At 37.9% G+C, this 15067-nt stretch overlaps 1 protein-coding gene across 2 annotated transcripts in view; it reads left to right on the top strand.

Annotated features, from left to right (window-relative positions):
• The window catches only part of LOC126458400 (uncharacterized), a 61085-nt gene that overhangs the window by 13246 nt on the left and 32772 nt on the right, over positions 1-15067 (top strand). For both annotated transcript variants that reach the window (XM_050095413.1, XM_050095412.1), the window contains exon 7: positions 7371-7496. In XM_050095413.1, coding sequence (XP_049951370.1) covers positions 7371-7496 — 126 coding nt within the window. The remainder of the gene's footprint in view (positions 1-7370; positions 7497-15067) is intronic.

Genomic DNA, 15067 nt, shown 5'->3' with positions numbered 1-15067 from the left:
TGTCATGAGAATTGTCCATCCCATGGTCAACAGTACAGAAAGTTTTGTGGTCTATTTTACACTGATACCTTTACAAGATCCAGACAGTGTAGCAATTGAAACCTCATGATCCATGGCAGTGTTCTGAATTTGCTCTTTGGTTTCTGGCATGGACTGATGTTGAAGACATGTAGCTGGGTAATATTTTGTGGAGTGATGAGGCACATTTTACACTACAGGATGCAGTGAATACACAGAACTGTCAAATTTGGGGTTAAGCTGCATGTTGTGTATGAAGAGCCATTGCACTCACCATATGTGACTGTGGTATGGATTGATAAACACCTTTATTCTCAGTCCATTCTTCTTTGAAGAGAATACACCCAGAGGTCCTATGAGGTATATTGTGACATCTGCACATTATCAAGACCTCCTTGTACAGCATGTGTTTTCTGCTTTGGAAGAGAGCAGCTGTATAGAAACCACTGTTTTCATGCAATATGGGGCACCACCTCATGTCAAATGCCCATTGAAAGATCTGCTTAATGTAACCTTCCATGAATATGTTAACTCCAGAGGTTTTCCTACAAGATCACCTGATCTAAATCCATGTGCCTTTTGGCCCTGTAGATATCTAAAAGAACACATTTACGAGGAATGTGTTCAGTCTGTACCTCAAGTGTAGGCCAATATGCAGGAACATGTTGTTCAGGTCCCACCAGAACTGTTGCAAGCAACTGTTGATCATGTCATTATATGGATGCAGCATCTTGTCAATGGCTTCAGTGCTCATACTGAACAAATTGTATAGTGGCATTAGTAATAAAATCAACATTATGCATTTCTCATTTGTTACCTTTTCTGCCCACATCCAACTCCTAATCCATTACATGTGGGAACACTTCAGTATGTCTTTCTTGCATTGACAGCACCAGATTTGAATTTGGTGACCAAAATTGAAATTAATACTTTTCCAGTGTTAATTGGTCCCACATTAATGCGTTAGAATATCTACCAAATTTCATTGGCATGTGATAATTGCAGCTAACACTGGCTCTCTGTGAGTAGCAGCACTTTAATTATAACCACCCAGTAGTATAGTAAAAAAAACAAACTGGTGTGCATGTCTTACACCCTGTCTTTGCTATGGTTCTTTTTTTTAATAAATATGCATAGGCATAAATGGTCATTTCATTTTACTCCACACCTCAGTAGGCATGACCCAGGCAGATGACAAACTGTACTAGCATTCTTCATTTTCATCTGTCTTATTCTGTAGCTTGAGAAAACCATAAAATTATGATACAATATTACTGCCCAACACTTACATCTACACCTGCTTCCATGCTCTGCAAATTACTGGGATGTGCATGGCTGAGGATATGTCCAACTGTATCAGCTGTCAGCGCTTTTTCCCATTACATTCATCTATGGGGCACTGGAAAACTGATTCTTTACACACCTGTGAGCATGCTGCAGTTAATCTAACCTTGTCCTCATGATCTCTATGGGAACAATATATGGAGGGTGGGGGGATTAGTAGATTCCTAGAGCCATCATTTAAAGTTGGCCCTTGAAACTTTTTGGCAGACTTTCTCTGGATAGTTTTCATCTTCCCTCAAAGAGGCTGCCTTTTCAGATCTTTCAACATCTCTGTGACACTCTCCTATGGGTCAAACAAAACTGTGACCATTCATGCTGACCTCTGTAAATGTTCAGTATCCCCTATTAGTCCTATTTGGTACGGGTCCCACATGTGAGCAACATTCTAGAACTGGTCACATAAGTGATTTGTAAGTAATCTCCTTTGTAGACCGATTGCACTTCTCCTGTACTCTACCAATAAACTGAAGTCTACCACCTGCTTCACTTATGACTGAGCTGATGTGATTGTCCCATTTCATGTCCCTGTTAAATGTTACACTCAGGTATTTGTATGAGTCTATCGATTCCAGCTGTGACTCACCAATATTATTTTCATATCCCTCCATTTATCCACAACTTTGCGCACCACCTCTGTAACAACTGACATGCTTGCTCTCAAATAACAACTTTCAATCTCACTAAGTTAAAAAAAATCCCTCCTTGACCTTGCACTGGCCTTTATATATATAGACAAATGACAGCTGGTAACTACTTCAGTTTAGCTGCAATGTGAGTTTATCTTGATTTACAATGATTCCATTAGCATACCTCAGCTTCAGACAGTCAGATTAGATTAGATTAGATTAATACTTGTTCCATAGATCATGAATACGACACTTTGTAATGATGTGGAACGTGTCAGGTTAATAAAAGATGTCTGTACAAGATATTACATTACACAAAATATTGCATGACACTAATGTTTAAGTTGTTGCTGTTTTTTTTTTAATTTATATCTAAAAATTCAGCCAACTATCTTTAGTTCACAAGAAGTTGTTAAAAACTTAAGAAAATCTTCAATAAGTTACTAATACAATGGCAAAAGTTGCTTTGTTGTAATATTATTTTTGTGGTGTAAATATTACAGAGAATTAATGTGTTCCTTTTGTGACTGAGCATTCAGACTGTTACTGTATAAGGAACAAATCATACATGATGTTACCAAACAGGTCTCATTCAGCAGTTATTACTGTGGATCAGAAAAAGTGGCTATGAAATTATAAATTTTTGAATATCTCATTCACTGGATCTTTTAATAGAGTGCTTTGCACTACAAAAATATTATAAAGCACCCATGTAGTTGCTGGTATATGTTCCTCATAAGAAAAATACCAAACACTGGAATTTTCAGTCCATCATGTTAAGAGGTACAAAAATCTATCTATGTAACTATTAACTGATTTATTGCTTTCTTAAACAAATATGGTGAGGAACACAAGTATATGCCAGAAGCAGGTTTTGGGAGTAGGTAGCAATGAAGTAACAGTGAACAACAGAATCACTTTCATCATAGCTTACTATAAGGGGCGACAACAAAATTTCCATTTGAAGGCCATACAGTCCACACCTTCTATGGCAACAGGCAAAATCATCATGAGCTTTGACACAATGAGCCCACTGATGCACCAGGTTGAAGATAGCTGTTTGGTAAAACACTATGTCCTGCTGCATAAAGATGCCCATAGCTACTTGCTGGACATGCTTATCTGACAGGAATCATCGACCATTGAAGGCCATATTTAAGGAACTGAAGGCATTCTAATCATGTTGGACAGATCAGGACTATAGGATGGGTCCTAGAGTGTCTCCCACTTTATGTGACATGACTTCTGCTTTATGACATTTGGGATTTGGGAACATGCATTATCATGAAGCAGCAGCATCCAGCACAGAACTATACATACCATTCCACTGTTGTGCTTTTAGACAGACATGCTCCTCCACAAAAATTCTTCATTCTCCAATGGATGTCTACCAATGTTGTCCTTTAGCAGCCAAGAAAAGAACAGCAGCACATTGGTCCCATTTGAATGCATTAGGTAATAATGTTGCCAAAGTTCACATTTCTGTATCTACTACACATGCACTGGAAAGAGAGCAGATGCGCAGAACTATAGACCTATATCTCTGACGTCGATCTGTTGTAGAATTTTAGAACATGTTTCTTGCTCGAGTATCATGTCGTTTTTGGAAACCCAGAATCTACTATGTAGGAATCAACATGGATTCCGGAAACAGCGATCGTGTGAGACCCAACTTGCTTTATTTGTTCATGAGACCCAGAAAATATTAGATACAGGCTCCCAGGTAGATGCTATTTTTCTTGACTTCCGGAAGGCGTTCGATACAGTTCCGCACTGTCGCCTGATAAACAAAGTAAGAGCCTACGGAATATCAGACCAGCTGTGTGGCTGGATTGAAGAGTTTTTATCAAACAGAACACAGCATGTTGTTATCAATGGAGAGACGTCTACAGACGTTAAAGTAACCTCTGGCATGCCACAGGGGAGTGTTATGGGACCATTGCTTTTCACAATATATATAAATGACCTAGTAGATAGTGTCGGAAGTTCCATGCGGCTTTTCGCGGATGATGCTGTAGTATACAGAGAAGTTTCAGCATTAGAAAATTGTAGCGAAATGCAGGAAGATCTGCAGCGGATAGGCACTTGGTGCATGGAGTGGCAACTGACCCTTAACATAGACAAATGTAATGTATTGCGAATACATAGAAAGAAGGATCCTTTATTGTATGACTATATGATAGCGGAACAAACACTGGTAGCAGTTACTTCTGTAAAATATCTGGGAGTATGCGTGCGGAACGATTTGAAGTGGAATGATCATATAAAATTAATTGTTGGTAAGGCGGGTACCAGGTTGAGATTCATTGGGAGAGTGCTTAGAAAATGTAGTCCATCAACAAAGGAGGTGGCTTACAAAACACTCGTTCGACCTATACTTGAGTATTGCTCATCAGTGTGGGATCCGTACCAGATCGGTCTGACGGAGGAGATAGAGAAGATCCAAAGAAGAGCGGCACGTTTCGTCACAGGGTTATTTGGTAACCGTGATAGCGTTATGGAGATGTTTAATAAACTCAAGTGGCAGACTCTGCAAGAGAGGCGCTCTGCATCGCGGTGTAGCTTGCTTGCCAGGTTTCGAGAGGGTGCGTTTCTGGATGAGGTATCGAATATATTGCTTCCCCCTACTTATACCTCCCGAGGAGATCACGAATGTAAAATTAGAGAGATTAGAGCGCGCACGGAGGCTTTCAGACAGTCGTTCTTCCCGCGAACCATACGCGACTGGAACAGGAAAGGGAGGTAATGACAGTGGCACGTAAAGTGCCCTCCGCCACACACCGTTGGGTGGCTTGCGGAGTATAAATGTAGATGTAGATGTAGATGTAAAGACATGAATGCCACACTAATCCCTGCTACATTGCAACAATGCCCTCAAATGGAAACTTTTCAATTGTTCTTTATAAACTCACTTTGAAAACTAACAACAGTCATGTTATTCTTATGGAAAAAAGAAATTATAACACCTCTGTGGTTTTATCCTTATAGGAACCAGTTTTCTAAGAAGCTTCCAAACCAGAAACTGGAGATCTCTATATTTTTCTGCAATCACTGTATTCAGTTAATGTTGTTGATGACTAAACTCAAGTGACAAAATTCATGACTGCTAGCATGCCCGAAATATTCAGTACAGGACCAGGCAGGTGGTTCAAGTAACACAGCATTTGTTAGCATTTTGATGTTGCATTCAGTGCAGGTGTCCACATTAGGTGATAACAAGCCAGTGCTCAAACCAGTACGTAGAAAACTCTTCTAGAAGTGAAAGAGTTACTAATTGATGGTACTGTTTTTGTTAGCAAGTATTAAACAATTCCCATCAGGCTAAAATATTTAAATATAAACATGCTATAGTGACACCCATTCACAAAAGTGAAGACAAATGATGTGTAGTTACTGGTACTGATAAGCCTCTCTCTCCAGCTAGTTTTTCATAAAATTGTTAGGGGCATTATGATCCTTCTATCTTTATATCTGAAAGTTTATAAGTTTTTGGAGTTCCAATCAATTTGTCATTTTCTGTTTCATGAAATTTTAACTACTTCACTAGTTGTTGAATGCTGACTTCATTGTTCACTCTTTTGACTCCTACCAAACTGCAAAGTACACATTGGTCACTACCAGTTGACTGCTTCCTGGTGTCGATAACTAATGAAACAGTCAATAAAAATTCAAATCTAAGATAAAGCTTTGCAGAAGCATAAAAATAGTTTAATTGATGAAAATGTTACAAGAGAGACCATAAGAATGATTAGACAAATATGTAAAGAACATAAGTATTACATGAGACTAATATAGCCACCCCAGACTAATATAGCCAACATTGTGATGCAGGTGCCAAATTTCTGGGACAGTGGAATACGGAAAACAATTGAGATTAGAGTGGTGGATAATACAATCAACAGGGACAGAGGTTTTAAATTAAGTAAAGTGTGGCGTCTAACACTCAGTTAACTTAAATCGCATCAGCAAACATCTCAATGCTCTCCTTTGCTCATAGATAAGAGGCTTTTTAATGAAAGGTTTTGTGTGACAGGTTGTAGTCCAAAGAGCAAGCCCCAAAATCTCTCCTCAACACCTGGTGAAGACAACAAGGAAAATTGTTGAAATATTGTGAAAGAGCCAATGTCAGCTTGACTGTAACTTATCCCCCACACAGTTCGTGGTGCTTTGCAGAGTACAGAAGTAGATGCAAACACAAAATCTCTTACACCAATTGGGGACATGCACTTCACTCTGATTTGCAGTGTATGTATCTAAACCTAATAGGATTACTGACAGTATTACATACAATGATATGATGACTTAATTGTTCTTCGGATTTTGTATAGGGTGCTCTACAGAAAGGACACTAGTATAATGTGCACTGGGAAAGTATGTTATTTTCATATATCACCTAACATGTTAGAGATGACAGAAAAATACAGAAAATATTATTCCTAGAAGATGCAGTTAACTAGCCGTCTACACAAACAAATAACAAACTTTACAAATAACTAATTACTATTATCTCAATAACAGACATAGGTCTAACACCAATCCCAGAATGGAGAAATATTATATACTAGACCTAAATACTCAAAGCTTCAATCTTGAGCTATAACATGCCTTGATTTTCTTATCTACAGATGCACCTATATCTACATATATACTCCACAAACCAACTTGTGGTGTGTCACTTGTCCCCTTAATTGTTTGTCAGGAATGGCCTGCAAGAGGAATAATAAAATGGAAATGCCATGTGGCTAGGGCCTCCCATCGGGTAGACCATTTGCCTGGTGCAAGTCTTTCGAGTTAACGCCACTTCAGTGACTTACATGTTGATGGGGATGAAATGATGATGATAAGAACAACACAACACCCAGTCCCTGAGTGGAGAAAATCTCTGACCCAGCTGGGAATCAAACCCAGGCCATTAGGTATGACATCCCCTTGCACTGACCACTAAGCTACCATGGGTGGACAGAGGAATAATAGCTGATGTGAACTCAATCTCTCTAAACTCTTTCAGTCACAAAAAATAAACATATAGAGGTAATTGTCAAGTGATAGTACAATCATTTTGATATAGAACCACAACTTGACACAACAAGATGCAATTAAAATCATGAGTAAATTTCCAAGGCATCTTAATTGATGAGCAATTCATGTTGTATGAACATGCTGATCAGCCAATGAAAATTGCAGTATTATAATACTTCGAGCTATAAAGGTTTCCTTGCTGTATCAAATGGCAAGTAAAACTGTGATAAATATTAAGTTTCTCTCTGTCTCTTTCATTTTTACGCACAAAATATTTTTCATGTATGCTTTTCTTTTTATGGCACATTACTTACCTATGTTAAGGTCTGCTTCTTTACTATGTAAAGTTTCATCATTTTTCAGAACAGGAACATTTGAGAGACACACACTTGCTGAAGGATTTGAGGCTAATTTCATTCTGGGAGGTCAGTCTATGACACCTGGTGCTGCGCACTTGTTTTACATCTCTGACGAACATGAGCAGTCAGGGTAAGTGTGATTATTATTTTTATTAGTTTTGTATCATTTCATCATTTACGTCTCTGGTCAAAAAACGTTTGCTCATTTCATGGCACTCAGAGCAAAAAAACATTTTCTCACTGACCATATTTGCTCTCCATAGACAGACTAGTAATCAGAAAATTTTAGCATTTTACCTTTCTGTATTTTCATTTTATGTCATTTTAAGATTTGGTAGTTTTGACATTTTTAACACTGCGATGAGACAAGATGACGCTTTCTAACATCTGAAAAATAAATTACAATAGTTTAATTTATCATCCATTGCATGTAAAATTTGGTGGTCATATACTCTGAAGTATAGGGTTTGTAAACAAAATTATCTAGGACCTTTTATGTGAACTCATCAAGGAAAGAAAAGAGTAAATACTTATATTATTGTGTTTTATCTTGTAAGAAACTTGGTTTAGCATTATAGTGGATATCACTTAAAGACAGTATGATAGTATGCAAAATATTTTTTCAAAAATTCTTCTCAAAATGTGAGCTGTTACTCAGTAAAGTGAGTTAGTATGGTTTTTCACTGCTTTATATTTACTGCTATATAAGAAATTTTAGGACAGTTGTTTATTTTGGTGTCTCTCAAAATCTGTTATTGTTCCAATATTTGTAAAGACAGTTTCTTATAATTTTATATTTTCAATTTTATTATTCATTTTAATAAATAATATTTTGTTTACAACCTAAGGAATAAGTAGCAATATAAATTATATAGTCACAACAAAAAACAACAAATATTTGTATGTTGGTATCCATGTTTTCTGGTGTACAAAATCTTTAATATTTCTTACATGGAAGTGCTCACTTTTGAAATTATGTGCACTTAATGAGGACTGTAAAAAAGAATATGCAAAAGTTAAAATTAAAAAACTGGCAGAAAATGTAAAAAGTTGCATTAGATGTTGAAGTGCAGAAAATGATACAGCATTAGTAAATACTGGAGCTGTTGAAATAGACTTACTGCTCGATATCATAAGGAACAATATACACCAATACACAGAGAATAAAAAAATTCACCTGCTGACTGGCTCTGCATCACTGAACTGTTCCTGATAATAAATTCAGAGTGCTTTTGAAATTTCTGACTATACAGTGCACTGAATCTTTTTAGCGAATAGAGTTTCTTGGCAGAACCTAGCCTGACAAGAGGAATGAAGCTGAAACCTGAAGTAAATGATTTAGTAATGAATTTTTGTGAAAATAATAAACTGTTTAGAGTTTCACCAGGTGAGGAGGATTTGGTACACAGAGGGAGAAAATTTTGGAAGAAAACAGTTGATTTGATGAAATTTACACTAAATACGCAGTTCACAAAAAAATGAAGCACCCAGAAGATGTGGTAGGATGTCAATGTAAATTTGTACATGTACACACCATTGGCAGGAATGTAAATGATTCGAACTGCAGCTCTCTGTGAGAAGTACAACAGCCACCAGAGTGCATTAATGTTGTTCATGTTTAGTGCTGTTACCTGGACTGATAGGGCATACTTATGGAAGACTGTGTTATGATCACCTGGCACAGTTTGAGGGGCACAGTGGGTCTCAATTTAGCCAGTTGACTGAATCATGCATTGTCCAGATTTATGGGGCATTTGGATATGTTGGCGAAGATAGGAACATGAGGTCAGGCATATTTGCTGTCAAGGTTCCAGTAGACCACATCTAACTACCACAAGGGAGGACTGCTGTACTGTGCACCAAGCACATTGTAACTGCTTTACACCTGTGCCTGCCATCCAACAACAGCCAGTGGACTCCCTGCAATATTCTATGTCATCCTGAACCATTAGTCAGAGACTCAGCCAGACTAGGAAATTAATATTGCATTCATAGGCTTCCATTTGCACCACAACACAAACAACTGCACATTGTGTTCAGTGATGAATCACTGTTCTGCACCATCCCAGATGACCATCATCGGCAAGTATGGTAGCTACCTGGGAATACGTCCCATTCTTACAGTGTTTTGGAGAGGCAAAGAGATGTTACTTCTGGGATCATTGTGTGGAGCACCATTTGCGTATGACTTCAGGTAATGGCTGGTAGTGATTGAGGAAACTTTGAGAGCACAGCAGTACATAATGGACATCCTGTGTCCTCATGTGTTACCTCTCATGCAACAATATCATGGTGCCATTTTTTTGACAGGACAGTGCTAGTCCACACATGGCACCTGTCTTCATGAATTGTCTGTCTGATGTTGAGGTACTCAAGTGGCAAGCAAGATCTCTAGATCTGTCTCTGATAGAACACGTGTGGAACCAGCTCTGATGTCAACGCCTTTCCAGAACTGATATCCAGGTTATCAAGGACCAGTTGCAACAGTTGTGGACAATCTTGCCTCAGAAGAGGACACAATGGTTTTATCACACTCTTCCCAACTGAATCGGTTCATACATTCAGGGCACTGGGGATGCAACGTCATACTGATAAGTGCTGTCGTACTGCCATGTTCTCAGTAAATCTGATTTGATTTTATAATCACTGAAATGGCATCTGTACCCTCTCAACCCATGAAGTTTTATTGCATATCCTCCTCTCCTTCTCCATTCTTCACTTTTATGCCTGGCACTTTTTATGCCCCAAATCATGCATTTTATCACATGGTAATGAAATGAAATGACCATATGACACTGATGGCCAGGAGTCCCCCCACAGGGGGAAGTTTGGCTGCTGAGTTGGATGTCTTTTCAGTTGATTCCTCATTGGGCAACTTGTGTGTCACAGAGATGTACTCTGGTTAGGGAAAAGTGTTGCCATTTTAAATTACTTTAACTTTATCAGTGTGGTTAAAAAAGTAAATAAATTAGAAGTTATGTTACCATCATCATTCTTTTTTTTTAAACTGCTGTTGGTTAAGCCAGTTTGTTTTATAAGTTTAATTATTTAAAATTTCAATTTTGTCATAAGTATTTGGACCAGAATGCATGACATTGCCTGTTGCCATTTGTTCCTTAGTTTTTAAACAAGTATTATTTATTAAAATGGATAATAACATTGAAAGCAATGAAATTTTTTTTTAAAATATTAAAATATGCAAAAATGACAGATTGTGTAAGATGAACAATAAAAAATTGATCTAAAAATTCCAGTGTAACAGGAAATATACTTTCAAGGAGTGAAAACCTAACTAAATTTTATTTTTCCACATGATAGCTCTTGATTTGAGGTTTATTCTGGGGAAAAGAAGGGGGATTACTGCACTGTCTTTATGTGATATTCAATGCAATGCTGAACCAAGTTTTTCAGAAAGTAAAAGACAAAAATATAAGTATACAAATTTACCTGCCTTGGTCAATTGACTTCAAGGTATTTGGTAATTATGTTTACAATCCTTAGAGTACATGAACACTAGCACAGAATAGATGATAAATGTAAAGATTGTAATTTATTTTCAAGTGTTATTAAGTGTAATTTTGCGTCATTGTGGTGTCAAACATGTCAGAACTTCTGAGCTTTAAAATGTCATAAATGAAAATGGAGAGATAAGATGCTAAAATTTGGTATGGTTACTTATTTCTAAGGAGAGCAAATAAGACAAATTTCATCCAATTCTGAGATAGTGGGTGAGATGGCTTGGTTGACTTGACATAGAATGTCCCTTTTGTGGTTATCACTGTGTGTCTGTTTCCTGTCACTTAAAAATGAAAATTATTCTTTTTCTTATTTGATTATTCTTGCATTTTTGGCTACAGGTTGTAATCTTGTCCTTCCACTCATCACCATTAAATTTTTGTCTCTTCATTACTTTAATAAGCTTCCAGAGGTGTACTATATACAAAAAACTATTCATACTTATTTTGATTTTCTCATTGTTGGCTACAGTCACATGTAAGGGTAGATTCTTGAGACTGTAATTTTTTTTAACTTAGTGGTTTTCAGTTGCTCTGATAACTGATGATGTAAACTCTGTTTCTATGGTTTTTTTATTTTATTTGACCTATTCTTCTATGTCACACTGTCTTTACAGTTTCCACTTCAATAAAAACTATAATTACATTGTTAGTGCTAAAATTAAAAACATGTCTCATTCCATCAGAGGCATGCACACTACCACTTACATTCTGCGGTACTAACAATATTCTAAAGAGTTTACAAAACAACAGAGTTTACAGACTTTCTTGAGAAAAGAAGAATCTTCACCAAGTTATATCATTATTTTGTTAATGAATCCAGAAACAAATTTAAAAATTAGTGTTAGATTGTGCAATTAATATAATGAATTTTAAGTATGCCAGATATTTTGTAATTTCAAATATTTCTAAAGAATAAGTAATTTTAGCTGTATTGATTGTAACAAATTAATTTCTTTTTATACATTTTAGCCTTAAATATAAAACCTTGTATACAATATATATACAGGGTGTTTCAAAAATGACCGGTATATTTGAAACGGCAATAAAAACTAAACGAGCAGCGATAGAAATACACCGTTTGTTGCAATATGCTTGGGACAACAGTACATTTTCAGGCAGACAAACTTTCGAAATTACAGTAGTTACAATTTTCAACAACAGATGGCGCTGCGGTCTGGGAAACTCTATAGTACGATGTTTTCCACATATCCACCATGTGTAGCAATAATATGGCGTAGTCTCTGAATGAAATTACCCGAAACCTTTGACAACTTGTCTGGCGGAATGGCTTCACATGCAGATGAGTTGAACTGCTTCAGCTGTTCAATTGTTTCTGGATTCTGGCGGTACACCTGGTCTTTCAGTGTCCCCACAGAAAGAAGTCACAGGGGTTCATGTCTGGCGAATAGGGAGGCCAATTCACGCCGCCTCCTGTTTGTTTCGGATAGCCCAAAGCAATCACACGATCATCGAAATATTCATTCAGGAAATTAAAGACGTCGGCCGTGCGATGTGGCCGGGCACCATCTTGCATAAACCACGAGGTGTTCGCAGTGTCATCTAAGGCAGTTCGTACCGCCACAAATTCATGAAGAATGTCCAGATAGCGTGATGCAGTAATCGTTTCGGATCTGAAAAATGGGCCAATGATTCCTTTGGAAGAAATGGCGGCCCAGACCAGTACTTTTTGAGGATGCAGGGACGATGGGACTGCAACATGGGGCTTTTCGGTTCCCCATATGTGCCAGTTCTGTTTATTGACAAAGCCGTCCAGGTAAAAATAAGCTTCGTCAGTAAACCAAATGCTGCCCACATGCATATTACCATCATCAATCCTGTGCACTATATCGTTAGCGAATGTCTCTCGTGCAGCAATGGTAGCGGCGCTGAGGGGTTGCCACGTTTGAATTTTGTATGGATAGAGGTGTAAACTCTGGCGCATGAGACGATACGTGGACGTTGGCGTCATTTGGACTGCAGCTGCAACACGGTGAACGGAAACCCGAGGCCGCTGTTGGATCACCTGCTGCACTAGCTGAGCGTTGCCCTCTGTGGTTGCCGTACGCGGTCGCCCTACCTTTCCAGCACGTTCATCCGTCACATTCCCAGTCCGTTGAAATTTTTCAAACAGATCCTTTATTGTATCGCTTTTCGGTCCTTTGGTTACATTAAACCTCCGTTGAAAACTTCGTCTTGCTGCAACAACACTGTGTTCTAGGTGGTGGAATTCCAACACCAGAAAAATCCTCTGTTCTAAGGAATAAACCATGTTGTCTAGAGCATACTTGCATGTTGTGAACAGCACACGCTTACAGCAGAAAGACGACGTACAGAATGGCGCACCCACAGACTGCGTTGTCTTCTATATCTTTCACATCACTTGCAGCGCCATCTGTTGTTGAAAATTGTAACTACTGTATTTTCGAAAGTTTGTCCGCTTGAAAATGTAGTGTTGTCCCAAGCATATTGCAACAAACGGTGTATTTCTATCGCTGCTCGTTAATTTTTATTGCCGTTTCAAATATACCAGTCATTTTTGAAACACAAATAGAGGGAAACATTCCACGTAGGAAATATATATCTAAAAACAAAGATGATGTGACTTACCAAATGAAAGTGCTGGCAGGTCGACAGACACACAAACAAACGCAAACATACACACAAAATTCAAGCTTTCACAACAAACTGTTGCCTCATCAGGAAAGAGGGAAGGAGAGGGAAAGACAAAAGGATGTGGGTTTTAAGGGAGAGGGTAAGAGTCATTCCAATCCCGGGAGCGGAAAGACTTACCTTAGGGAGAAAAAAGGACGGGTATACACTCGCACACATACACATATCCATCCACACATATACAGACACAAGCAGACATCTGCTTGTGTCTGTATATGTGTGGATGGATATGTGTGAGTGTGCGAGTGTATACCCGTCCTTTTTTCTCCCTAAGGTAAGTCTTTCCGCTCCCGGGATTGGAATGACTCCTTACCCTCTCCCTTAAAACCCACATCCTTTTGTCTTTCCCTCTCCTTCCCTCTTTCCTGATGAGGCAACAGTTTGTTGCAAAAGCTTGAATTTTGTGTGTATGTTTGCGTTTGTTTGTGTGTCTGTCGACCTGCCAGCACTTTCATTTGGTAAGTCACATCATCTTTGTTTTTTATATATATATATATATATATATATATATATATATATATATATATATATATATATATAATAGAGGGAAACATTCCACGTGGGAAAAATATATCTAAAAAGAAAGATGATGAAACTTACCAAACAAAAGCGCTGGCAGGTCGATAGACACACAAACAAACACAAACATACACACAAAATTCTAGCTTTCGCAACCAATGGTTGCCTCGTCAGGAAAGAGGGAAGGAGAAGGAAAGACAAAAGGATATGGGTTTTAAGGGAGAGGGTAAGGAGTCATTCCAATCCCGGGAGCGGAAAGACTTACCTTAGGGGGAAAAAAGGACAGGTATACACTCGCACACACACACATATCCATCCACACATACACAGACACAAGCAGACATCTGCTTGTGTCTGTGTATGTGTGGATGGATATGTGTGTGTGTGCGAGTGTATACCTGTCCTTTTTTCCCCCTAAGGTAAGTCTTTCCGCTCCCGGGATTGGAATGACTCCTTACCCTCTCCCTTAAAACCCATATCCTTTTGTCTTTCCTTCTCCTTCCCTCTTTCCTGACGAGGCAACCATAGGTTGCGAAAGCTAGAATTTTGTGTGTATGTTTGTGTTTGTTTGTGTGTCTATCGACCTGCCAGCGCTTTTGTTTGGTAAGTTTCATCATCTTTCTTTTTAGATATATATATATATATATATATATATATATATATATATATATATATATATATATATATATAAAAAGAAAGATGATGAAACTTACCAAACCAAGATATATATATATATATATATATATATATATATATATATATATATATATATAAAAAAAGAAAGATGATGAAACTTACCAAACAAAAGCGCTGGCAGGTCGATAGACACACAAACAAACACAAACATACACACAAAATTCTAGCTTTCGCAACCTATGGTTGCCTCGTCAGGAAAGAGGGAAGGAGAAGGAAAGACAAAAGGATATGGGTTTTAAGGGAGAGGGTAAGGAGTCATTCCAATCCCGGGAGCGGAAAGACTTACCTTTCTTTCCTG

The sequence above is a fragment of the Schistocerca serialis genome, chromosome 2 (genome assembly GCF_023864345.2).
Source record: "Schistocerca serialis cubense isolate TAMUIC-IGC-003099 chromosome 2, iqSchSeri2.2, whole genome shotgun sequence".
Taxonomy (NCBI): Eukaryota; Metazoa; Arthropoda; class Insecta; order Orthoptera; family Acrididae; genus Schistocerca; species Schistocerca serialis.
Note: the sequence above shows the minus strand (reverse complement) of the source record. Positions and strands in the feature narration are given on the sequence as shown.